Here is a 27,994-nt window from a genome sequence, read left to right on the forward strand (position 1 = left end):
CCCCAAAAACCCTGTAATAATAGCCAACGTATGAGAAACTCTTCTATCACCGGCAATGATAACACGCGAGAGCGGTTCGGCTATATGCACGCTGGAGGGGAATTGATGTCAGCTCCTGTTTTGGATGCTCTCTTGGTGTAGGAAATCTGAAAACAGCCCGTTTTGTATGGAATTTCGTACCGGCCGACGGCAAGGTTTTACGCATTTTTTTCATCGACTGGTGGAGATTCAAACGCATGCGCAAGACACGAAAATAATGTGCGTGGAACGATCGACATGGTGAGGATGGAGTTCATAAAACAGAATGTTCAAAAATAACCACGTTCATCAAATAATACACCCCCATTATACTTACGTATTGTTTTATCAATAAAAATACTTTCGGATGGTACTTGTTGCGAAACGAAAATCGCGAATTTAAGAGTCGAAAGACAATAATTAATTTGCATTGCTGTTTGTATTTTCAGTTTGGTTTCATTTGTTTTGTTGGATTCATTTGCGCGACAGGAACCGACTCTTGCACCGGGACTATCATAGGAAAATTGGACAAATGTGGTTGCAGATCATTTCAAGGACCTCAATGCCCCCCCCCCCCCCCCCTCCCTCCTTAAACGTTTTAAAAATTAGAGGCCTCAACTATAATTCCGCCCTGGGCCTCCAAGGGATTGATCCCGTAAACCGATTACCGAAGTAAATCGATTGAAAACTGTACCTTGGGCGAAAAATCGTAGAAGGCGTTGGACTAATCAGGATTCGTAAATGTACGTAAATCGTAGAAAATGTCATCCAAGTAGTGGCGTTATGGAGCATACAAACGCGTCCTCCTCCTTAGCGCATACAAACGTTTCTATATAGATCTATTGAAAAGAAAACGCACACCATCGCACAATCTGGGTTTGGTTTTTCGGTTTAGTTTATTTTTGTCTTACTTAACAATTGCACGTTTGCTAACTATTTGCATGAATTAACGTTTAACACTGTTCTTTCTCTCGTATTCTTTTCTTTGTTTTTTTGGTTGCATCTCTCGCGGGATTAAAGCTGTTTCTTCCCCTTTTGGTTTGGTTTCTCCTCTCCTCGAACACACCTCTCCATTTGCCGTTCCTATCATTCACCATCTTTGAGAGCGCGGTCCCTGTGGTGACGTTTGTGTCCGCGCGCGCACAGCAGTTAATAATATTAATTACTATTTTACAAACAACCTTTCCTCCTTTTACACACACACTCACTCAGGGGACGGGGTTTTCAAGGGGGTTGTTTGTGTGTTGCTCTCTGCCGCTGCTGTGCTGTTGTTTAGCGTTGTTCTACTTCGTGTTCACGAGAGTAGCAAACAATAGGATGCGCGCAGAAAGGGGTTGGTTTGCTTCGCGTTTTGTTTTGTTTTAATTTTGGGCCATTATTTGGTTAACAGAATCGGAGATCAAAAAATACATAAGACACACACACTCACACACGATTTTATTTCTCTTCACATTGGATGCGTAGTTGTGTTGTTTTTTTTTGTTTCTTCTTTTGCCACGAGTATTTTCGCACGGTTTTGTTATGCTTTTTTATCCATGTTTCACACTATCCAAGGACTCGTTTCCTCGTTCTCGGTACGGCACATTTTACAGCCTGTGTCTCTTCTTCTTTGTTATGCTTTTTTTGGTTTAACTTTTCTTTTTCTTTATTTAAATTTCCATTCTTACACACTTACTATCTGTCTCTTTCTCTTTCTGATGCTTTTCTTCAACTTTTATCTCTTAACACGTAACACGTCTCTCAAACCTAATGCTTACTCCCAGGTCTTAATGACTTCGTTGGCTGTTGTTGTTTTTTTTTTAATTTTTGGTTTGTAGAAAAGGTAGATGGTAGAAGTTTTGTCGGTGGTTTTCCACACACACGATTTTTGGCACAAGATCAGGATCACAGGTAAGAACATTGGTGGTTGGTGGTCGATGGTTGGCAAGACGTACGAAGAAGGACAACGGTGAACGGGAGGGAGTTGGGCAACGATTGATCAACAAAAAAAAAGGAAAATAATTTCCAAACGAAGAGGAAGAGAAAGAAGAAAAAAGAAAGAGAACGAAACATTATAGATAACCCACAATGTGTAACATACAGTAAGTGTAATTTGAAAACATAATATAATGAAAGAAGATAAGAAGAATATATAATTTCGATAGTTCAACAGAAAACGAAAGCAAAGTTTATAATTTTGAAGCAAATTTGTAAAACATAACAAGAACATAATGGAAGTAAGAAAAAGCTCGTAAGAAAACGGAAGGGAGCTGTTGTTTAATGGTAGAAGGGTGTGGTAGAACATTTGAATAAACTGTGAAGCCAATCGTTGCTGTATCCATTTTGTTGGATGTAAAGATGTGTGCGTTATGTTCTTTCGTTGCACAAGAATCATTAAAAAAGTCATGGGAATAGGGACCGAAAGCACTTGAAAAAAAAGGGTTTGATTTAACGTAAAATCGTTCAAGCGAAGAAAACATTTATGAAAAGAAAGCATTATAAGAATATAAAATTTGGAAAGCATAACAAAACAAGAAGCTCTTAACATTTAAGAAACAAGATAAAAATAGAAGGAAACAAGCTTGACCAAATGTGTGTTTTCTTGGTGGTATTGCTTAAATTTGGAAGTTTTCCGAAGAACCGTATGGGGAAGGATCCCCACTGCACTCCCCGTTACCCTTCCACACTCTCTCTCTTTGCTTACCCACAATACATACAAACACACGTACTGTGTTGTCTTTGTCGCGTAAGGGCGATGGGCACTCACACGGGTGTGATGGTTGGCGGGTAGGATGTGTGTTGAAGCTGATCGCGCAGGGTAGGTAGGTAGGTGGTGGTTTGATGAATGGCGGTTTGGTGGGACACGAACACGTACACAACACACAGCAGAAGGACACGTCGAATCGGAGGGGTTGTTTGGCGCGAGAGATAAAGCCATCACAAAGTACACAAACACACACTGATGTGGGTGGAGGGGCTGTTGCAAGGGGGGGGGGGGGGGATACATAAAGGTTTTTAGGGGTAGCTTTTTCTCGAAAGCTTTGCTTAAGTTGTGTGGCCGCCGACGATAAAACTGAATGATGATCACAGAACAAAAGAGCCAAAGGGGGGCATGTGTGTGTGTGTGTGTGTGAGATAAAAAGAAAATGGACGAACGTCGTCTGCCGCAGGTTGCTGCTCGTTGGGTGTTTGTACCCTCCAACATAATACGGTGGAAGAGAGATCTTTGTTTCGCACGGTTTGGGGAGGAAATACACGTCACCAGGACTTGCTTCCACCAGGGACCACGTGCTGTGTTGGGAGAGAATGCGTGTTGGAGTCGCCACTCATCCTTTACTCGGTGTGTTAGTACTTCTGCTGAATGCTGCTTCTTTTCTGTCACCTTTCCCCCACCCGGGAGGAAACGATCGGGATGATGCAAAGCGGTAGGAAGTCTCGCACGGAAGGATAATAGCATGAAGGACACGGCATTTTTCCTCTCCATCGTTTCCGGATTGTTGTTGCTTTATCTGCTCTCTCTTTCTCTCTCTCTCTCTCACACACACACATACACTCGAACAAGCATCCTTAACTTGATCTCGTTTCGAAGATGTTAGAACATCGAACAGGAGGGTCGAAGCTTTGTTGGAAGGCTGATGATTTCCTTTGGTTTAAGTTTGTGTGTGTGTGTGTGTTTAGGGCAAACTGGAGAGCATGGGACAAACACCTGGAGCAAAATACAACCACGACTGTCCTGCGGGTTTGTGGCATTTTCCTGGTTTTTTTTAACGGCAAAGAAAAGCTCAAGCTTCAAAGTTTTTGGGAGTTCTGGAAGGCGCGTGTAAAGGTAGATGAAGAAGATGGCCGAGCTGCGGTCGATGGTGGGCACAATGGTTGGTGGCGTTCAACACACTACACACACGCGCCATTTTCGCTATTGTTTCGGGTTTTTGTTTTTGGGAGGGGAGGATTGCTTTTGGTGTGTTTGTTTTTTTTTTTAGAAAAATTTCTAATGGAAATCAGGATTGACTGTAGGAAGGGCAGAGAAGAAGAGAAACGGAAATTATCACTATCACATTGATTTTCACTTTCGCTGGCAAACGGTAGTACTATTCCACTACAAAGATCACTATCTACTCTATTGGTCTATTTCTATGCATAAAGCATCTGTTTGCAAATGTTGGTTTAGAACAATCTGCCCAATTTCGTTATGTAAAATCAACACTTTGTACAGTTTGAATCTAATACAAAATCAGTCTACTCATATTCACAGTTGATCGATCGTGACCGATCTCAATACTAGCGAGACTAAACATCACCAACAACACTATCTATCCTACCGATCTTGATAAGAGTCGTTCCATTTTCACGTGCATGCGGGTACGGTTTGTTGGTGTGAGTGATGAAAAGATAGATGAACAAACTGCGTACAGGTGTGTACAGAGTGGAATAGCGTAATATGCGTGGTGTATCCATCCTCCATTTTGTTTGATTGAGATGCTGCAATGCTCACACAACAGGCACTCTTCACATTCGTAGCTTTTGTAACAATCACACACGCACACAAACCATGCAGAATTATTTCGACTTCTGGTACGTAGACACTTCGTCATACCCGGAAGACACGGTGACGAACGGTAGTTGTTGTTTGTGATCACTTTCGCTTCCAGTAACTCACTTAGCCTAAAAAGCTTTTGAAAAGAATAACACACTCGCACTTGCACACGATTAGAGAAAGGATAGCGATAGGACAGCATCCGGTTTTTTGTTTTTGAGGTGACAAGAAGATCGTTTTTGCATCGGCTGGAATTGATAACCAGCTTAGACCGCGTGCGGATACAAACTTTTTAGTGGGAAATATTTGTTGGTAGCAGTGATGATGTTTCTCAAAATCTTCTAAGTGACGTGCTGCTGGTTTGATGATGGTATGCGCACCTGCGTGTAAAGTTTCAAGGTACGAGCTTGATTTACTTCACACACACAAACGCGCGACGCAGTTAGGTGAGGTTAGTAGTAAGTAGCCTAAATGGAATTAAGGACAGAAGAACGCAAACGCACTTCGCAGTGTAGTGTTAGTGTATATCGCAATATTCTGGATTTCGGTATGTTTAAAATGTTTTTTTTTTGTTTTGTTTATTTGTTTTGTTTTATTCTTACTGTAGTTGCTTCTTTATCAACTTCAACGAGTTTAACTTGTTCCTTGTCCCCCCTCCGTTTTGCTGTTAAGATTGCATGGGTGTGTTTTTTTCTTCTTGCTTTTAAATCCCATTTTCCATTGTTTTCACTTTCACTCCCACATTTCCTTTTTACTCTTCCGTTTTCCTTTTTTTTCTATTTGCTTTACCGTTGCTGGTTTTTTTGGGATGTTTAATCAACGAATTAGTTCGCTGTTTGAAATCATACCAATCGTTTTTAACTAGAGTTTGACTTGTTTGAGGTTCATACTAGTTACTGAAAGAAGACATATCATAAAGAGAGCTCGCCCACTCACGCCCTCCTTTAGTTAGTTATGTTTTCCTCATTATGTTCCGATTTGAACAAGGATTTTTGGGCGGGGGAAAATTTAACTGCTAGTTTTCCCCTTAGATTGCTATCCTCCTTTTAGTGGTTGCTGGGGTTGTTTAATCTAACTTCTTTCCGAGTTTTCGTCCTTCTAACCTACAGCTTTCTTTCTTTACGCGTTACGGTTTAATGTTTATGATTCCAGGTTTATTTTAATCTTCTTGCATGATTCTAACAACTGCTGGGTGTTACTTTTATATTGTGGGAAGGGTGGAGGAAACAACAATTCATCTCACGCAAGCACAATTTATGCTTGCGTGGCATCGAGTTTTTGTGAAAAAAGGATGCTATGAATCATCCTTCTTTTCAATGTGCCACAGTTGCCCACAATGTTGGCAGAAGTTTCTATTTATGATTTCTTATATAAATAAAACAAGAAAAAACTTTCCAAAAGAGTTCGACAATAATCGACCCCAACTTTTTCTACCGTTCACGCGCACATTAGTCGTCTTTTCGAATCGACGACGACGAAGAGGTTAAAAATAGACATGCAAATTTGTGTGTTGAAACTAAAGAACAATCAACAAGAATTTTTCAACCCAAAAAAAGCAGCACTAATCAGGCGTAACGATGTAAGATTTGGCTTCCCTCGAAAGGATGCACACAGTACAACTTGACGTGTGCGCGCAAGGACCTCTACCAAAAGTGACCCTACACTGGTGAGGAGGGATTAGAACGGGGGAATACGGGGGGAGATGAGAAAATCCTATCTACGAACAATTTTCTTTAAAGCAATTCTGTGTGTTTTAGCATTCGCTGGATGGAATAACGGTGCAAAACTATGCTCTCTCAATGGTATTTTCTTTTTCTTGTTACTCCCTCTCGCCTCACATCGTCAATCATTTCATTCCTATTCTAGGCACACATCATCGTCAACTACTTAGTCTCATTGTTTTCATTCCCCACACACCGGAAGCGCACAGCCACCACCATCGCAAGAAGAGGCATAAGAACGCTCGAAACAGGAACGGAATAGGAACGATTCTTCCTTTCACACGAAAAAAACATAAATAAGTATGCTGTGAATCGTTGTAAGAAAAGCTTTCGCTGTTTGTGCGAAAGGTAACGTTAAAGGATATAGAGTCAGATAAGTTCTTATCATCGCACTTAAATCAGACACTACTGCACAAGTAAGTCTCTCCTCCGGTGCCACTGTGTTGTCATCGATAATCAATAAACAATCGATTTCTTCTTTGATTTCTGTTCCACTTTTTCTTCGTAAAACTACTTCTTATCGTTCGGCTTCGTCTGATTCTTGTTTTTTTCTTCTGTTTCCACTTTTCTAAACATAATAACTCGCAAAACAGATTCGCTTCATTGGCGTGCCCCCCCCCCCCCACGAAAAGCTTTGATGTAGACTTATTGAAACTTATATAAGATTTCTCCCTTCTAAACCGTGTAGTAATCATTCCTTCTGATTGATCACACACTCCCAAACACAAACCCACACAGCAAACCCTTTCGTTTGTGTTTCGTATGTTCCGATTTTAAATAAGTTAAGTAATTCACGCACAAAAACCTATGGTCGAATGGGTTAGAAAAGGGTGTGTTTGTGTGGGGGTGAGAGAGAGATATATGCGTATTGCGATAGAGGAAATCTCTGAAGAAGCGTGTCATTCTTGTCGGGCGTGCCGGGCATTTTTAAAACTAGAGGCATTTTTCGGTTAGATTCAGAATGCAGGAAGAACCGTGTTGAACCGCGGCTGGTGTGTATGCTCTCGCTTGAATGGATTGACGGAAGCTACTGCGTGGTTAGTTGATGAAAAACTATGTCTCTTCTCAACGCATTACGCTACTTTGCGATAACTCCTCTTCTTTCTGTGTAGTGATGATGTTTTCAAAGTATTTAAAGCTTCCCACCAACAGCGAAGTTGGGGATTAAGTTCTTAAAGCTTAAACCAAACTAAAGCCAAACGGATGAAATCAAACAAGTAACGTAAACATAGCTGTCGCAGACACTCCGAGCTAAAACCGAGTAAAGATGAAAACAAAAACACACGAAAAAAGAAAACACTTTCTTAAGCGCACCATTCTTCGTTGTATGGTGTGAAACAACATGTTTGGGCCGTAAAATAGATTACAAAATTACTGTTTACACTAATGCCGTATTAGGGTTATTATGTCGAGAAAACTTTGGAAGATTGATATGGGATGTTTTAAAGGAGCAGAGGTTGGATGTTCAATAGGTGGTGGTAGTAAGGCAAAACCTCTGTGAAGATAGATATCACGGACCGGATGGCATGCCATTCAGAAAGAAAGTAACAAAGGTCCGGACGAAGAACCGGAACTAGCAGGGAGGGTTGGGTTATAATTTAACAAGTAGAAGTGGTGGATGGTAGCTTTAAAAGTAGATAGTAATTAATTGTTCAACAGCGCTGTTGCTCACTCATTCCTGCTGTTATGCACACAGGCATGCGCTCACATACGGTGGCGTCTTGCACGCCCTTTTGTAGTATGTGGGCTCGATCGTAAATGTCGGTACTGCGCTATCATCATCCATAAGCCTTATACATACACACACAAAATAGTACGCAATTGTTGACATTTCTTATATGGGGTCCATCATACTGCTGAGATTGTTTTAAAAAGAATGCTGTTAAATCTATACAATTTTTATCCTGTCTAATTTGTTTTCCTCTTTGATTGGTAAGTTTGGTAAAATAAATCATCCTGCGCTGGTGTGTAAACTTTCTTTTTGCTGACTGTTTTTGTGTGCTGTTGTAAAGAGATGTGGGAGTGTACGGGGATGTAACGAATGAGCTTTCTTCCACTGGCGAAAAATACGGATTCGGTGAATGAATGAAATCCACATATAATGGGATTACAATCTTGAAGAGATGAAATAGAATGGAGATACGGCCCTAGCTATGAATCAACCACAAACAATATCTCAACTACTACCCTCTTTCGCTTTGAAACTAGCTCCGGGTTCCATCCACGATATGCAAAACACTAACACATATGTGGCGCACGCATCATCAAGGCGTTCATCAACCTACACTGACTTTATGTTTTGCCTCGACCGATTTATACCTAAATGCCCACTGTTGGCGTTAATCGCCGGTACCATCACCGGGGACGATATCCGACGCAGCACAGGCACACATTAAAAATAATCTACGCACGGCTCTGTGGGTGCACACGATTCTACACGGTCAACGTTTCTTTTTTTATCTAAACTTTACACAAAACGGTATTCGCTAAATAGTTCAAATATATATATATGCCCGAGCGCCGCACGCAAAAGGTGCGCATCAAGCATATAAAAAAAAGATAGAAGTAGTTTGCTAAGTAATGATTATAGTAACGATTAAAAACAGATGGGGAAAACTCTCGATTACTCGCGATAAACATCAAACTGACAATAGGGGGACAGGGAGAGCTGCCCGTCACACCGTCTCAATACACCCGGGGACGATGCCGTTCAAAGGATGAATGATTCTTTTGTCTTATCTCTCTCGTATTGTTTGTTTAACCTTTTGTTTCGCTATTTTCTATCCCTTACTACACTTCCACTCACACACACAAACATGCGAATGAGGGTCCGCATAATGTTTGCGTGCATCATTGTTCACCTTTTCGCTTCTCTAAAGTATCATTGGTGCAGGAAGTTGTATGATAAAAATTACTGTAAGAGGATTTTTCGTACGTTTTCTTCGTATGATGAGCAAACCGATCTACGCAATTAGGGATAGTGGATCCGTGTATTACTAGCTTTTTGTGTTTTTTTCTCTTCTATCCGTACTTCCGATTGAGGGTGTATGAATGTTAGATGTGGGTGTAATATTTGCTTCTTCTATATTATATATGCGTGCTTTATGAAAGTGTGACGGGGTACTCTGTGACGGCCGACTGCCGGCGACACTTTCACCGAACTGCTTTACCATGTATTGCGTGTGATCGTGTCTACTTGCTTCCCTTTTGTCCCTAGTAGCAAACGCTTGCTAGCGTAGCAGTAGTGGTAGAAGTTATGGTAGCAATCGCAGATGTTCTGTTATCATCTCACTGCCATTATGGACCCCATATGATGTAAGCAAAGAAAACTGCCCACGCTAACACTAGTCCATGCATATTTCTTATGTAACTCTCACCGTCCGAAATCCTTCTGGCGACGAACTTCAGGATTTCATCCAGCAGCACGACCGGCAGCGAGAACTTCATGACGGTCATCCACTCATCTCCGTTCAGTGGAGTAACTTGGAAAACGGTCTGCAAAGAGATGACGTGGATATTGAGGAATGTCATTTTGTGCAGGTGCGAGGTTAGGCACTCCTCCGAAACTTACGGAAAGAACGTCAACGTAGAGGATGACGAAGTGGAGAGCGAACGACAGACACATGGAGGCAATCAGCCACATGTTAGACCATGGCGGCATCTGGACGAGGGACTGATTCTCAGACAAGCTGTAATATTGAAACGACAAGGCAAGTTAAGTTCAATGCGATCAAAGTTCGCATCGTTAATCAACACCTACCTGTTCATGGCGTTCAACATCTCAATGGTGACCAGCACGGACAGAGCCATGGTCATTGGGTGAGGATCGCTGAAGATCTTGCAGTCAATACCCTTGAACTCTTCGCCACCACCCAGGCAGGACAGATGGTGAGTCAACTGCCAGTACGACAGCTGCGGGCCTTCCGACGAGAACATGAACCACCAGGCAGCACCACCAACAGTAGCGCAACCGACATAACCACCAATAGCCATGTAACTATAATGCGGAAGAATCATACAATACATAAAATTAAATATCGTGGGAAAATTTCAAGAGTATACACACGGAAACCTACCGGAAGAACAACCATCCAGAGATCAAACCTTCATCAGCCTTGCGCGGTGGCTTGGTCATGATGTCCAGATCCGGTGGGTTGAAGCCGAGGGCAGTAGCTGGCAGACCGTCAGTGACCTTGGTATCGAAAGAAAATCGGTATAAGATTAACAAATGTCGCGCATTCGACAATGAAAAGATTGCGATTATTACTTACCAAGTTGACCCACAGTAGCTGGACGGGGATCAGAGCTTCTGGCAGACCCAGAGCAGCAGTCAAGAAAATGGACACAACCTCACCAATGTTGGACGAGATCAGGTAACGGATGAACTGCTTCATGTTGTTGTAAATGGCACGACCTTCCTCAACAGCGGCGACAATGGAGGAGAAGTTATCATCAGCCAGCACCATCTCAGCGGCCGACTTGGCGACAGCGGTACCGGAACCCATGGCAATACCGATTTCGGCCTTCTTCAGGGCAGGGGCGTCGTTGACACCGTCACCAGTCATAGCGGAGATTTCGTTCATGCTCTGCAGGAACTCCACAATCTTCGACTTGTGGGCCGGCTCGACACGCGAGAACAGACGGGAACGGGCGCAAGCTTCACGCTGCTCCGACACGGACAGATCATCGAATTCGCGACCAGAGTACGACTTTCCGGTGGTATCCTCATCCTCTCCGAACACACCAATACGACGGCAGATAGCTTCGGCGGTGGCCTTGTTGTCACCAGTGATGACAATGACACGGATACCGGCGGCGCGGCAGCGAGCGATCGAGTCCAGGACTTCCTTACGCGGGGGGTCCAGCATACCGACGACACCGACGAAGGTTAGGTTTACCTCATAGGTGTAGAACTTGGTCGAATCGTTCAGGTCCATGTCGTCCGGCTTCATTGGGCTATCGGCGGTGGCCAGGGCCAAGCAACGGAGGGTATCGCGACCAGTACCGTACTGGCGAGTCAGGTCCAGGATGCGCTGCTTCAGGGCAGAGGTCAGCGGAACCTTGGTCGTTCCAACGCGAGCGTGCGTGCAACGTTCCAGGACACCTTCCGGAGCGCCCTTACAGAACAGCTTCGGTCCAGTTCCCAGCTTCGAGGCCTTCAGTGGGGTACAGTAGGTCGACATGGATTTACGATCGCGCGAGAACTCCAGGGTGAATTCCTTCTTCCACTTGGTTTCAATTTCCTGGCGGACGCAGATGGCGCTCGAGCGGCGGTCCAGTCCCTGCTTGGCAACGTTGAAGGGGTTCAGCTTCTCAGCCAGCACGATCAGAGCGGTCTCGGTGGCCTCACCGACCTTCTCGAATACCTTCTTCACTTCGTTGAAATCAATAGCGGAGTCGTTACACATGATACAGATCGTACCGAGTTCGTGCAGGGTTTCGTAGTCAGCGGCCTTGACGCGCTGTCCGTTGAGGGTAACCTCACCGATTGGTTCGTAGGTCGAGCCCGAGATTTCGAACTCAGTGAAGCTGCTTTCACTGCCCTCCACCTTATCGAAGATGAACATACGCGAGACGGACATCTGGTTGGTGGTCAGTGTACCGGTCTTATCCGAGCAGATGACCGAGGTACAACCCAGGGTCTCTACGGACGGCAGCGAGCGGACAATAGCGTTCTTCTTGGCCATACGGCGCGTACCCAGAGCCAAACAGGTGGTGATGACAGCGGGCAGACCCTCCGGAATGGCAGCGACGGCCAGAGCTACGGCAATCTTGAAGTAGTACACGGCACCCTTAATCCAGGAGCCACCGTGGGCGGGATCGTTGAAGTGTCCAATGTTGATGGCCCAGACAGCGACGCAAATCAGCGAGATAACCTTCGACAGCTGCTCACCGAACTCATCCAACTTCTGCTGCAGCGGGGTCTTGATTTCCTCCGTCTCCGACATCTCGGTACGGATCTTACCGATGGCAGTGTTCAGACCGGTGCCGATGACAACACCGCGAGCCTTACCGGCGGCGACGTTGGTACCGGAGAACAGAATGTTCTTCTTGTCCTGGTTGACAGCACGCGGGTCCGGGACGGCATCGGTGTGCTTGATCACGGACACGGACTCACCAGTCAGGATGGACTGATCAATACGGATGGTGGTGGAGTAGATCTTGATCAGACGGATATCAGCCGGGATCTTGTCACCGACCGACACCTCGACCACATCACCAGGGACGATCTCCTTGGCGCGGATCTTCTGCACACCGGACTTGTCGCCACGGACAACCTTGCCCATCTCGGGCTCGTACTCCTTCAGAGCTTCAATCGCAGACTCGGCATTGCGTTCCTGCCACACACCGACGACGGCGTTAGCGATCAGAATCAGCAGAATGACGAAAGGTTCAACGAAAGCTTCAACACCTTCATGTTCCTCAAATAGAGCTAGTACCTGTGGAATTGGCGTAAACGGAAAAGAAACACATTAGATATTTTGGTAATTTCGTATTTCGTATCCAGATTATGAAGAATTTTGATATTCGTTTGTTCTTTTCAATTCCCTATCAACTGAACTGCGTCACAATATACAAAATTCCTGGTGAATTTTTCACATGAAAACAGATCGCGTTTGCCTTTCTGCTCGAAGTTCAAATCTGGACAATATTATTTTTAGCAACAATATTCTTATCGTTTCAGCTCCACTGAAACCATATCATAGGGAGAATCGCAAGCAAAATTATCTGAAGGTTATGTGCTCTTTCACGGGAAACCGTGGAAAACTTCCCGCACATATTAAAAATGGTTCGTGTCAACGAAAACAACATCGCGTCACATAGTTTTGCCAGAACTTTTAGTCTAGTGGCGGCAAAAGTCACCACCGAAAAGGATAGTTATTTTTGGATGTGTGACTAGAAAAAAAAAGAACCACATCTTCAAATATCACACCGCCACAATCGTCACAGACCGTTGGAAATGCTTTGGAGAGTGGAGAGACACACAGGAAGGTTGGATGATACAAACATAAAGGGAAAAAACCTGTCAACCACACCTCTGCACAGTGTTTGCGGTTTCGTTCAAAATGAAGTGAGTAACATAAACAGCTTTTTGGCACATCGGCAAGAACATTGGAAGGCGAATATGACAAGAACGTCATACAACGGTGCAGAATTGGAGATGCTTCATGAATATTGGATTAGCCCAAAAATAACGGTGTAGAATACCATCCTTGCATCACAACATATCGTCACTTTCGAAAAAAAAAAGCAATTCATTAGGGGAAAATTCTAAAAAAACAGCTCGCCTCGTTTAGACATGGCCAACCAAATGTTCACATACGAATCCAAAACATCTTCATTGAAGGTCTTTTACTGTTTTTCATGGACAAATACTTACAAATGAAATGATAGCGGCCAACAGCAGAATCTTAACTAGAAGATCATCGAACTGTTCAAGCACTAATTGCCAGAGTGTCTTTCCTGTGGAAAAAGGGGAAAAGGAGAGATAGAAGGGATTAGATCGCTGAAGCTGTTTACAATTGTTTATTCCGGTGTGCCACTCGTATCCACCCGGATGTCTCACTACCATAAGATTGTTGCCTTTCGCGCGTTACGATAGAAGTGCTCGGTAAGTTTTTCATCAGCATGCGGTACCGCCCGTTTCTAACACCGGCAATTACATTGTTTGCTACGCTATCCAATTAATTCCCGTCGCTGGTGGTGAAGTATCTTTTGGCACGAAGTTCTTCGCATATTCTCGTTGCTTAAGTTGCATTTACATATTCTTTACTTTTTCATATTTTCATATCAGAAGTCTGCCAGGACCATTACATTAGTGCATGTAAACCAATCCGTCCTACCGCAATGAACGCCAAAACTCATGACGATGGCTGCACGTGCAAAGATTAATAGAGAGCATAATGACACTTTTGTTTAAAATTATTGCCACTGGATTGGAGTGTAATGAACCGTGGTAAGGCCCAAAACGCCATATGTTACGGCACGCATAACAGATTTCGTCCTTCGGTGCTCATTCACATGCGTAACGATGCTCGCATCAAGAATGCTATCGGATGAGGACAGGTCAAACGCCTACCGTAAGCGTACACATCCGAGGCGATTCGTGCGTCGGCTTTCCAACCACACCGTGACTTCGCATAGACGCTCTAACTACGTACGCAACCGTGGCGAGAACGTACGCACGTACGTACTTAGCACGTAATACTTATTTTTGTCAGGGGCGCATAAAAATAGCGCCTTCCCAGCATGGCGTGGTGTGTATCTCTTTCGTCACAGACCGTATGAAGCCGTGCTCTCCCGTATGATGATGAATCCGGTACCAGCCGAGCTTGATTACCCCCAGTCAGGCAAACATTTGGTTTCAGTTAATCTGTGTTGTTTTACGAGGCATTAGCAGCACAAAAGCGTTCGGCATTATCAACAGTGCCGTCTTTCCGGAACAAACGAAAGCAATTTATATCATCAGGATTTCCATTTGTCACCTGATATGGTGTACAGTGCTGTGTCAATAAAAGGGATTGCAGCGTGCTCTTCTTCCAGATCCCTGTCTTATAGTTTCTCGATATATTTCGATACCGGTACGAATTTGTTGTACCACCGGGTAAACAACCGGAGAGTATTAATAGAAACATCACGAATGAAAAGTGTCCTTGTTGCCTTTACCTATTTGCCTTGTTGAATAATGCTCCACTTTCCCGGTGGAATGCTACTTTCATCATATCCTTCCGAAGCTATCCAGTTTTACGGTGCACATTCTTTTTTCATGCCTTAATTTTACTTCCGCTTTCCATTCGAAAGTAAACGAAATACACATCATACGATCGCTTCTCATTAGTATCGATGTACGGTTGGATTTGGGTGGGTAATGCGCCTGGGGGTTGGTACACCGTTGGGTGATCCTGACGTAGGTCGAATAAATATTTTCATCCTTCAAACGGCATACATCACCTTGAGCTCCCACACCACCCATTGGTCCATGATAAAGATGCAACGTTGGATGCATCCCATATTTACATGCCCTATTTTTTGTCTCATTTCATCGTGCACACTCGTTCGAGTAATACGAACAAGCATACGGGCTGATATGATGGAATCATGTACGGGCACTATGTCCAGGCACAAACATTTACACACAGAGCGACATGAATTGGTCTGTGGTTAAACTCGCGCCTGGTGAATCGTTCCATACATTGCTAGCCCACCGTGTTATAGTACCTGTGAACGAACAGATTGGTAGCTTCATCTGTTTCTTATCTTATGGCGCCAGTAGACCATTCGGGACCAACAGCACGCTGCTGTGCGGGGTTCCGCGCACAGTACACAGGGAGAACAAAGAACGGGCGGACGCATCATACACATGCAATGAAATTGCACCACGTCAGCGAACGAAGCGAAGACAGCTACGTCTGTGTGGGAAGGGAGTTCGTGTGACTTTCGCGTACAAATATCCAGATTTATGAAAACCGTTTCATCTCGATGGAGCCACCCCTACCGAAAGTCTGATAGGTTAACCGCGAAGGTGCTGCTGCTGGACGGCGACCAACGACAACGGGATGCCTTTGTTTGATGAATGTTCGCTTCAGTGCCTCTCGGTGGTTTCATTTATCAGGTTAATGTTTCTACCAGCGCCGTTGACGTGCGCTTACACTGGACGTCTAGAACCAGTTTCCGAAACGTCAATGTGACGACGTCGTCGGACCCAGAAAAGGGTACCGATTTTATTTATTCTTGCTGCGCCGCACCATCCATCACCGCTACTTCCATCCACAGTACGGACGTTGGCGTTTTCTTTCACCATATTTTGCTATTATTCTTCGTAGCAACCACAAGCATATGCCAGTCACTTGCATAAACATCCAGGTTCTAGAATCGCTTCTCTAGTATGGAACGAGAAAACCCTATCGGCCGATTCTCGCCATGCGATGCGTAGTACACAGCTGATGATGAAACCGAGCAACTATCGTAACGCTGCCACAACTCGTAGATGATACGTACCTTCTTCAGCGGGTAGTTCTGTGGAGGAGAGAAAATGCAGAAGGAAACATTTGATTAGTACATAAGATGTTAATGGGCGGACGAAAACAAACTGACAAATGACGGAAGGAAGGTCGTGCATAGCAGCCCAGACTTTCTGATTCGGAGAGCACCACGTTTTCGAAGATCAATTGATCGTTCACGTGCTAATTGGAGCAACGCACGGTTAAGATTTGCCCATCATCCCACTTGAGGTCATCCAGAAGATCTACCAACCAAGAAGTTGCAGTTTGACGTCAATATTTATTTGAATATCAACCAACAGAACAATCGCAAAGCAAGAAAGAAAATCGAAAAAAAGGTGAAACTTTTTCATAAATTCGCAGTGCGTTACGCACCCCCCCAATTTGATACCGGGAGCCGTCTTCTCACACATAAGAGACCGGTATTACTATCACACTGCTCTAGACACAGTAACAGTAACATTGACGATCTTGCGGAGGGGAGGAGGAAAAATAATCAACCTCACGCAAAAAGGCAACAACCATTCTTCGCTACTGCTACTGCTAGCGCTGGCGATGATCGCAGTGATGGCAACACAACTCTGGTAAGAATGTGCCACGGGAGGAACCGTCTAGTTCGCCCCAAAAATAGACGCATCTCCACTTGAGGGGACCAACAACCGACAGCAGCTAAGATGGACCGGAAGGGGCCGAGGGGTAAAAGGACGGTACGCAATCAGGTGGGCGCCCGCGCTTATAATACACAACACACTCGGACAGTACCACCAACAATAGCAGCAACGGCAAACAAACTTCCTTCGCAACTTCGTTTTCCCGAATTACCGGTGAAGAGAGATAGAGATAGAATGGGTAAAAAACCGTTTTCTTTACGCGTTTTTCTACGCTTCCATCAGCTGTAGCCTTGGCTTCCTGCATGGACAACGATGTTTGTTTTTTTTTTTTTTTTGTTGGTGCGTTTCCACACATCCAGTCCAAGAATCCAGCCTATCGCCCGGGGGGACGGAAAACCATAGTGTGAAAAACGCACAACACAAGAGAATGCCGGCAGGGAGCGCTCCCGTACACGGACGACGGAACAGTTGTATATTTATAAATAAGTACACATTACTACAATCTCTCGATGATATGATATTAAATTATTGTGTTTCTTTATGAACGTGCCGCACCACTGAGCGGAAACGTGGCCGAGCGAGCGGTAACGAGTCCCGGAAGAGCTGTGTTGCTGTTTGCAATGTTTGAAAGGATGTGGAGCCAGATCTGTCTTAAAGGTTTTAAGCATTACTCAACAAAAAGTTCCCATTTGAAAGGAGGTTCCGAGATGATGTGTGTTCTGAATCAATTCTAAGGTTTTCTCTCGCCATCTGGATCAATGTACTCGTCTAAGAGATATGTGAATAAAACAGATCCACTAACTGCTAGAACAACAGACCAGTCCGATATCCGTGAGAGGAATATTACTCATCTGTGGCCTTAAACACACTTCGAAGTGCCAATCATTTAATATTCTTCACTGCAACCGTCCACAGTTCAATTCAATGCATGGTCCAACACAACCCAACTGTCCTTGCGATTGACAGAGAGATTATTTAGTGCGCAGTCCTTCAAAACCACCAATGGCTCGGCCCGAAGGAATCCGTCGTCTAAACATCATCCGAAAATCTACGCAACGCGTTGAGCCACGTTTCTTCCGCCACAATATCGTGGAAGGAAAAAAACACGTGTCAAGTGAGATTGTTTTAAAAACATCGAACATCTGTTAATACACTTCTGCTGCTGTTCAGATTGTGTGTGAGGGTTTTGCCTTCCCTTATAGCAACCTATTCTTCGCTTTGCTGGGTTAGTTTAACGGATTCCTCTTTTCCTTTCTCGTTCTTTTCGTGATCATAAACGCTCTGGTCGAAGTGAAACTGCTTTGAACATAATTTCACTAAATATCCGCAGAGTATTCGAGGGAATCTCCAATTTGCACCAGCAGTTCTTCCTCGATGAATCACTCTCATTTGAACCAAAGTAAGGTAAACACGAATGTTATAACTCATGCTTCCCCGGGCCTGGAGAGGGTATATTCAACTACTAGCCTTCGCCTTCTATCGTTTTGCAAAGCAATCTGATCTAATAAAACCGTTGATCCACATCATCATGGAGAGAGCTTCCCAGATCTCTCTGCCAGACTCTGGTAGGATGGATCGATACACATCGATGTGTTAAAGGTTCCACATGTTCAAACTCAAGGGCACTGTGAACAGAATATTAATTTCCCACATTTTAACACTTTCTTCTCGCGATGATCATGTCCCTGCCCTTGCTTTTCGTTGTGGCACACGCAAGAGGCATGGAATGGGAATTTAGTTAATGACGTCATAAACCTTTCATCAACGCTACATATATTTTATGTTTGCCTTTTTTGTTTGCCGTTCCGTTCCGCCTTTTGGAATGTGGAATCCCATACAATGAATATCCACACGTAGCAGGTGGTTTAGGGTGCCAATTCTTGTAACGAAACTTCAATAAATCGTATCGGCGCAACAGAATAATCCAGTCAACCTGGCATTACTCATTAATATACTGAACACTGTATTCCATTCTGGATCTCTCCAGCAAAGAGTTGGAATGAAAAAAAATGTTAAAAGCAATCAATACACGCACAACCGTATGCGTGGCTTCTCATGGTTTTTTTTCCCGGAAAGAGCGAGGTTTTATAAATATCCTTCAAACCCGCTAGAGCGGTTTAAACTTTAATTCGTAAATCGATCAACGATCGAATGCGAGTTCATTCCACGAACCGCGTGCAACAACATCAATATCCACCAAACGAATTCGTTCGGAGTCTGCTATTCTGGTCTCAATAGCGGTCGTACCAAAACAACAGCAGACGACCCAGGGATCGTTTGAAGTTGGGATTTTTATTATCGATCTTCACTTTATATCTCCAGCGCGCATGCTTCTTCGATGGCACTAGGGTGGTGAGGTTTCAGATTCCAGACATACCAGACACCTACAAGAAAAAGCACATTAAGTAAGATTGTTCTGTTGAGTATTGCATAAAACCCTGGTGCCAATCGAAACGTAACCATATAAGACAGTACAACAGCGCTGCAATCAACGCATTGGATTGGGTGTCTAATTTCCCAATGATTTATTTCATTTCGATCGTTCCTTGACCGAGAAGGTAAAACCTGTCCCGGGTGTATTTTCTGCAGAACATGGTGCGTAACAGCGACACCTGCTAAGCAGCACTCACTCGTTAACCAAATTGTCGAGCTGTGGTGTGCGACAGTGCGAATTATTCATAAACTAACTTCCGAACCCAACCGCTTACGGAGGACCCACCAATAACCCGGGGGGCTGGATGAACCTCACGCGTACATACGACCTCAATTCGAATGTGTACACACTTGCACACTGTTGGAGGTTGTTGCGCCGACGGCAATGCCGACGATGCAGTATACATTTCACGCGATTAGCAAATGGATGAAACAAGCTAGCGCAGCTGTAGGAGAAGAACGAAAAACAAACCGGGGAAACCTTCTCATCCGTCGATTGACCATCGAGCGAAACTCCCGAGTTTAATCGAAACCGTTCTGTTCCGGTGTGGGTCATGATGTTTGCCATAAAATAATTGAGATGACAAAAACTGTCCCGACGGGGCGCATTAGCTGCTCGGCCAGAGGTACGCTGCGGTAGGGCCCGTCGTCCGTGGCTCATACCACCCCCGAGCAAATGAGCTTTTAGGACAAAACAGCTGAACGTAGACGTTGTTTGCCACCCGACCGTTACCTCCACCGATTATCGCCAAGCAAACCATCGTACGTACTGGAACACCTTGCCATTTAGCGTCATCATCGTCGTCGTGGTTGTCGCCCGTTCGAAGATTAGCGTTAGCGAAGGAAGACAACATGGTCGGTTGCTACCGCAATCACCCTACGCGAGCGGAATCGATCCTCGACATTGGGGTGGCGTTCGCGGGCACTGGTGTGTTAGTGTAAACCGCACGATCGCCGGCGAATAAGGGTGGGATGAGCAGTAACGTTCTTTGACGTCAACGCGATTCTCCGCGATCGCGGTTTACTCCACAAGGCGCCTACCCGAGCAGGTTCGTACCCCTACCACCGATCAACACGTCAAAGCGGCTCGATAGTGAGTACATGCGGCCTGCGTCTGGGGGAGCGATGCTTACGCACGTGGCCACATCTTGTACACAGTGCGCTCTCCCAACAAGAAGAGCTCGTCGGGAGAGAAATTTCTCATCCTGTGACGAATCTACACCAAAAAAAAAATCCCCATTTCTCCTTTGAAATGGTTATGAAGCTGAAGATGTTACAAACCAGTATCAGAGCAAGTTGCGGTATCTCCATTTCGCACAACGAAAAAAAAAACTGTTACACTACACCCGCCGCCAGGGTCGTTTGTTTACACGAGTTAAGCTTCTTGCTAGCGAATCTCGTGATATCGAACGCGAATCACCTTGACCAACGCAAAACAGCAAAGGTGTGGATGTACACAATCGATTAGCACCTTTCGTTCTAATCCCCACGTTTACTGACTACGACGCAACACAAGGCGTGCACTAACCGTCAAGGCAGCTGAAGAATGTCGAAAATAGATCACACCAATATCTTCCCGAACCCCCCTTTTGCAACAGAACATCACGCTCCACTGCTTTTGTTCACGGTTTAGCCTCGGGTTTGTGTGAGGCACCATATTTTGGAACATTATTTACGTCGTCCACCTGTTTTTACACCTTATTGTGATGTTTTCGCTTTTCCGTGCCATCTAAAAAAGCGTAAAAAAGGTAAATTATTCATTTACAACCAAGATAAGATTTGCATTAAGTAATGGGCCTCCATACTTCGGTTTCGTTTACACCAAGATTACCTTTTTTGGAACGATCCCTCAAATAATTGGTTGAAATCGATTGCACAGGACACGTGGTACAAGTAATCGTACAACCCACCAACCTCCAGTGCTTCTTCCTTCATCTCTTTCAATCACAATGACCAGACACAAAAGCCTCTACACCTTCAAAAGGGTGCGCCTTTGCATGCATGCGCTGCTATCAATCACAGCCCAGGCGTTCGAAAAACGTGCTGCGACCCGGTTAAAGGGCTTAGCTACGACGGAACCTTTGCCTCCCTTTTGGGGCCCTTGGCTATTTAAAACGGGAGTGCAATTTTGCTTGACATTGTCCTTCCCAGCCAGCCTAGCCCCATCGATGAAAGGGTGAAAACTTTCAAGTGGTTATGACCTCCACACCGTCAATGACACTTTTCCTTTGTGTCTGCCTTGCTCGATGGATGGAAGTTCCCGGTGGTTTAGGCTACTGCACACCAAGAGGACCCTTTTGTGGAAGAGCACTTTTGCCGTGCTGTTGTCAACCCCGTGGTTTTGGCCCCCACAGGGGTACACAAAATGTTGGATTTAATTTACTACCAAATGCAATTTAGCCCATAATTTATGGTACGCACATCGAAAAGTATCCTGTCCAACAGAACCCAAACTGGGTTTGGGATGCATTCTGGAGTAATAAGATTACCCAGTATATTACACTACACTTCACTACATTATGCTACCGTGTAGTGTGGGTTTTAGGCTTTTGTTGAACTATCTACTACTAGTACCAAACCGATTACAAAACCGGATGTTTACCATCGCACCGTACACCTATTGACTCACGACAAACATTTGCAATAGCAATTTTTTTTTTCAAAATTAGACCAGTTGTAGAATTTTCTTTTCAAGAAAATGGATCCCTTCTCTGATGAGCAACCAGGCACTTTATTCATCCATTTGACTAATTACCGACGATTGATTAATGATGGAAAGCGGTAGTGGCAAAAGACGAACGAGCCATGGCACCATCTCTAATTGGATTATCACAAACTCGTACGAATGGTGCGACAGTAAAAGAAACTGTTGGTAAGTCAAAGGCATGCGCTACCGAAAGCAACCGGAACGAATGGTGCAGCACGGTTGAGAGTTAGGTCGCTCGGTATTGCTCACACTTGGGCAAACAGGTGGTTTCGTAGACGGGTTTGCTACTGATAACCTAATCTTACAGCGTGCTATCGGATCTGGAGCGCCGTATAACGTTGCTATCGGCATTAGTAAATTGTTTAACGAAAACCATTCAGCCAATATAAAGAACCCCCCTATACGATCCGTTCGAATAACTCAATTACATTGATCGTAAAATTTCGAGCCACTGTTTTGCCAAATTCGACTCAGTTTTCATTCGATTGCTTGTAGGGTCGGGCGAATAGGAAAACCTCCTCACGACAAGCCGCAGTTTGATGAAAATGATACTGTGTTTTCTTCCAGCCAACGGAACGAAGCCAGTCTCCAGTGAGCTCTAGCGAAAAGTGTTGGTGAACGCGCCACACCACGCAAATGCTATATTTAGCGCTCTTCCACCGTCTTAAATCGGTGCCGGTTAATTGATTTTTCGTGATGTATTGTAATAAATGGGCCCTTTTTTGAGCCTTCTTTTTGAGGTCAGCGTGAAGCAAGGACAACACAAAAGGGAGGGAGAGGTGAATATGCCACGAGTAAACAAATCGCAGCATCTTGATTCGGTTCGAAATTTTGACTCATTTCATGGTGCTGCTGTTTACTAAATTGCCAGGTGGAGCTGGTAAAGGTTTTAGCTATAAAGTATAAATTGATCCCAATGTCCGAAAAGGGAATGGGATGTAATGTTCCTGGTTTCTGAATAAAATATGTTCACCAAACCACCTTGGTTTGCTCATTTGGTTCAAGGTGGTCGGTTCAAGGTCTTTTTTCCAGATGAAAACCAAAACAGAACGACTATAAACTATTCCATTCTTTTAATTACGAGCAGTTTAACTACTCCACGCCGGGTGTCTACAATTCGTGAGCTATATAAAATGCTGCGTTACCATAAATTATCTAAAGCCTTTAGCATATGAAATTGTCCCTTAGCGTGCACGATTATTATTTGAAGTACAGGTGGTGGCGGGCTAGAATTTCACAGTCGTGCTATTGCTTATCGGTACTGAGCTCCCTCATTTACATTTACAAACGAAAAACGTAAAACACACCCCGAAGGCTAATAGGCATCCACCGCCTTAATGACCTTCTCTCGCATACACCTTATCTCCGGAAAGTAACAAGCACTTCCACAGCGAGATACCGGATAGTTATCTTCTTTGTACCGAACGGCGGTAGCGGCACAACGGTACGAACACAACCGCTCGTGGTTTTGATTTTCACCCAACAACTTCATATTGTTACTCACGCCACGAGTGGTCACGCCGGTGTATTGGCCAACGTAGCAAATCGACATTGTCATGGTGCTTCTTCGTGTCACGTCAAGTCCCTCGTGCGGTATGAGCTTTGCACACTTTCGTCAACTTGGGAGTCATTTCTTCGAGATTTGGAATCCTCCTATTTCCCTTTCTTTTCACAAAACAGACAATAGCCGCACGATATTTTCTCTCAGTCGACAATATGCCAACGTGGTAAAAAAGCATTTTCTTGTATGGGATCGATCGTGGGACAACATTGACTTTCGTGGTGCTCTGGGAGACAGCGAGACAGATCTAGAAAAAACCAGAAAACATAACACCGACCGGTGCGTGACACTTACCATTGGGTCCATACTTCTTCTGGTATTCCTTCACTTGGTCGGAGGAGAGACCCGTCTCCGGATTGACGCGGAAGAAACCTAGGACTTCATCGACGGTCTTGCTATGGCCGTCCTCCATGGTGGGTGATTATTTTGTGTTACCGGCAGTTCTGTATTCATGAAAAAAATAAAAAAAAGGAGAAGAAAACAAACGAAAACATAAATATATTGGTTCTGCTGGAAGACATATTCTATGTTGCAAGTGGAATTATGAATCCGTATTTTCCCCGATCTGCACGATCGTTTGTTGTTGGTGACGCTGTTTTTTGGTGGCAGTTGATCAGCGGATCCAATCGGAGCGGTCACAGCTGATAGCAACTCTGACGGGAAGGTGGTATAAGAAGATTGCTTGGCCCAGATTGTGACACATGCACCCACACACTGTGTACGTACTAATGTTCCGATTCGCGGTAAAAGCAACTTGAACGATGGTGAAATGCCGAGTGAGCACAACTGTTGTACACGTGTATGCGAAGACCCACCGGGCACCATTTTCGGAGTTCGTTAACCCTTTTTTCCGCACTATGTGGCACTGTTGACGTTTATAAGTTACCCGGTGGCGCTTTCAACCGGTGTAACGCAAACCCACTTCGAATTCACGGTGGGTTCAAGTAACATACTTCTATAAATCTTCTACAGACACAAAAAAAAAAACAATTCCAACCCTAAAAATTGCGCGACACAAGAGCTCTGGCACCGTTTTCTTCGCACTCGTACCGCCGTAACGAAACATAACCTAAAAAACCTTCCAACCCGGATGACGGGGACCTCCTGGAATGGGCAAACGGGTTGACACAATACTTGCTTCAGTGCGTAACAGCTTCACAGGTCACTTTGTTACTGCAGCGAAGATTCTTTCATTTGGACAACTTTAAGCACACCGAGAAGGACGACGTCTACTGTGTTCAAAAGACGAGATAATCTAAAGCGATACACGTAGGAAAATTATCTCACGAAACATTCCTTCTGGTTTGCGGAGTCGGTAGGCAAGACTTCGCGTTCGCTCTTTTCGATAAACACTTACGTGGTGATTTGTGTATTGCGCCACGGTTAAGGGAAGGGCGGGAAATGAGAGAGAGAAGGGAATCGGAAAAAGGAAACACGCATTCGCAACCGAGCCGTGAACGGGAACAGCAAAAAAATCGCACGCACACTCACACAACCAAACGCGCGCGGTGCGATCGTACACACACTCAACGCGCGCTCACACACCTTCTCTTTCTCTCTCCCGCTCTAGAGTATAGCTTTCAAACGGTAGGAAATGAGCTGGCCCAAAACCGCGATGTCTGCGCGGAGATTGTAGATTTCTTAACATTATGACTCTGCATGATAATGTACACAATTCTCACCGAATCGTTTCCAGTTAAGCTGGTGGAGCAATGTTTACCGTGTATGGGCTTTTACTATCAGCGAAAACGTCCTTACAGCAGATGCTCCACATCACACTTGCCCGCTCTTTGCTTCACTCTTTACACACACTCACACACATTCATGCACATCAGTAACTGAAAACGCATGATTTTGCTTTGTTGCAGGAGAGCATTGCAATTGCATCGCAAAAAAAATAACCTAGCACCAGCTGGGTATTTTACGTGGAAATCCCGCACATCTCGAAGTAAAGAGTAAAACTCAGGTAGGGTATGCAATGAAAAAAAAAATCGCCAACTAATCCCGGAGACTCTCCAAGATAACAACCGCTGTTCCACTATTACTAACCAGGATTTTTTTATTTTCTATCGCACCCCCGCTTCAGCGAGGAGAAGCGCACGGAAACTGCAACGAAACAACAACTGCACTCCGCGCGCAACACGAGAAACAATCGCAAGCACAAAGGACGGACCGCGTACGAACCGTTCGCTTTGCAAGGAAATAAACGACAAATTAACTTGCTTTTTTTCGATGCGACCGGATCTTTGATTACTTTTTTTCATTCGCTGCCAGCTGCCAAATGTTCCACAGTGGGCGATCCAACGGACACACCACGTTGACATTTGCGCGGATAAGTTATTATCCTGCAACGAATGGGCAAGTGTGATGCTGTGTTGCAAAATTAGTGCAAACAGCTTAGAGTAGGCCTTTTCCATTAGTGCAACTTGGTTGGATAATTGTGCAGCTTCGAGCCTAATAAAAATTAATTCAATACAGAAGTATTGTAGTGGACGGTCGTAAACGTAGGACACCCGGACATTTCCCAAGCAGCAATGGAGCGAAAATGAGAATGAGGAGCTGTCAGTTGCTGGTTTCGCTTGATTTTGAATCTCAACTGACAACATTTTAACTGGTATCGGATTTCGTTTCGTGTAAGCTCTTGTACTGTATTTATTTACCATCATTTTCCTAGCATTGATGATCGTTTCAATGTTAGGTTAAATTGAATCAATAACAACGTACTAAACAAATGAGTCTAAGGAGTCAAGATCTGTTTCTATTAGTACAGAGAAATGTTCGTGTAATCCTGGAATTCCCAACATCTTGCAAACAAATGAAGCTTTCTAATTTTCATGTAATCCTTGAAACTCATTTGAATTCTTAAGGTATTGTAAATAAAGGATTTTAAATCCGTGTGGCGCTACTGTTCAATAGTAAAACTCTGAGAGCATATCTCATGAATTCCACTGTAGAGTGGTTCAATGAATGAAAATATGGACCAAGGTAGCATTTCCTCGCGTTAATTGATTAACGATGCTGCTAATGGGGTTTTCCTTTCTCGCGCAAATGGCTGGCACATGAGGACTAGCAATTTAGAACAGTTTAACATTGCTCTACAAACTACACCTCCTCATGAGGATTGCCGTCCCTACACGAACTGCACTAATTTAGCTCACCGATAAAGATACAGCTACCGTTCAAAGGGCTGAAGCTATTTTTGGGACTAAACTGTCTGACAAGCCAAATCAGTTGAAAAAAACTCACACACTCACACACACACACACATGGGAAAGTGAAACTGCCATTGACCGAATCTGTTTGATCGCCTTTGATCATAGGTTGGGCTTTCACGTGGGAGATCAACAGTCATGTCCTCGGCATCGGCATGGGTTCCCTTGAGTTGCATTCGGCAAGCAGACGATGGTTGTTGACGTCCAGCGGATGGTATTTATTTGTTGACGGCGCAATTACTGCGCACACGTTATGCTATTTCGTTCAACAAAATTAACTAAACCGTTGGGAAACTGCACAGTATCATTGCAATTTTTATCTTTTAGGAATTGCATGAGATCTTAGTCCCCCCTTTTAAAGCACATTTTTACACGTTTTCTTAAATTGTGGTCCATATCTATCCTCACAAATCCTCTTAATATAGGCACAGTTTGTTTCTCCGCTGTTTCAAAGGACCATCAAGAAGTCATTGCAAATGTTACACGATCCTCAAACAGTAAGATAATTCTTGTACATCTGCATAACCAAGAACAGGCGGAACACACTCACCGAATGTATCTGCGCGATCGTTATGTAACAGTGCACTTGAGCAGCCAACTAGTCGCGGTCAGTTGGTGCCGCTGGGGCTCTACACGCAGGCGGGTAGAGACAGTGATCACAAAACGTTACACACAAGGACAGTAACGAACTGACCGAAACTGTGCACACCAGTGAAACGTTCGTGAACAACTAAAGATCTCTTGCCGTGGAGTACAGCGATCGGTGCAGAAAGTATCTCCGAGAGTAGCATGTTGTTCAAGACGAAAAAGAATCAATCCATTGCTCTTGATACGCTAAAGCGCGAGTTTTTTTTTGAGTAATTTTGTTCTATCCGAACGTCACTTGTTGTTAGTTTTTCCAAGGGAAGAAAAATCTCTACCAACCTGTACGAACAATCAACCCCTCTAACACACGAGGAAAACCCGTACGATCGCGATCACAATACAGAGAGCACGAGAGATACAGTTCTCTCTTCTATCTTTCAAGATGTTCGAGAGGGGCCAGGTCAGATCGTCTGCGTCGGACATGCGCAGTAGACCACCTGCCAAAGTCCGGCTGCCTCTACAAGTTTGGCGGTCCCCAGATGGCCTTTTCAAGTCAACGCAAGTCCCCGGGAAATGGAGGTACCACTTTTAGAACGCTCGACCGTACCTAGGACTACGGTCATCCCAGAAGA

General features: G+C 44.4%; 1 protein-coding gene across 2 annotated transcripts; it reads right to left on the minus strand.

Moving 5' to 3' along the window:
- Positions 1 to 925: 925 nt before the first annotated feature.
- On the minus strand, positions 926 to 27,453 carry LOC128303669 (calcium-transporting ATPase sarcoplasmic/endoplasmic reticulum type). Of its 2 annotated transcripts, none has more exons than XM_053040712.1 (9): positions 23,860 to 24,008; positions 16,252 to 16,269; positions 13,634 to 13,716; positions 10,524 to 12,692; positions 10,329 to 10,444; positions 10,013 to 10,249; positions 9,824 to 9,941; positions 9,630 to 9,747; positions 926 to 1,800 (listed from the first exon to the last, which is right to left on the minus strand). In XM_053040712.1, the coding sequence occupies exons 1-9, from the start codon at positions 23,975 to 23,977 to the stop codon at positions 1,772 to 1,774; spliced, it is 3,006 nt and encodes a 1,001-aa protein (XP_052896672.1). In that variant the 5' UTR covers positions 23,978 to 24,008; the 3' UTR covers positions 926 to 1,771. The 2 variants fall into 2 exon arrangements, with proteins under 2 accessions (XP_052896672.1, XP_052896671.1); XM_053040711.1 differs by lacking the exon at positions 926 to 1,800 and adding an exon at positions 27,328 to 27,453 and having other exon boundaries at positions 3,312 to 9,747.
- Positions 27,454 to 27,994: the final 541 nt, after the last annotated feature.

This window comes from Anopheles moucheti, chromosome 3 (assembly GCF_943734755.1).
Source record: "Anopheles moucheti chromosome 3, idAnoMoucSN_F20_07, whole genome shotgun sequence".
Classification (NCBI taxonomy): Eukaryota; Metazoa; Arthropoda; class Insecta; order Diptera; family Culicidae; genus Anopheles; species Anopheles moucheti.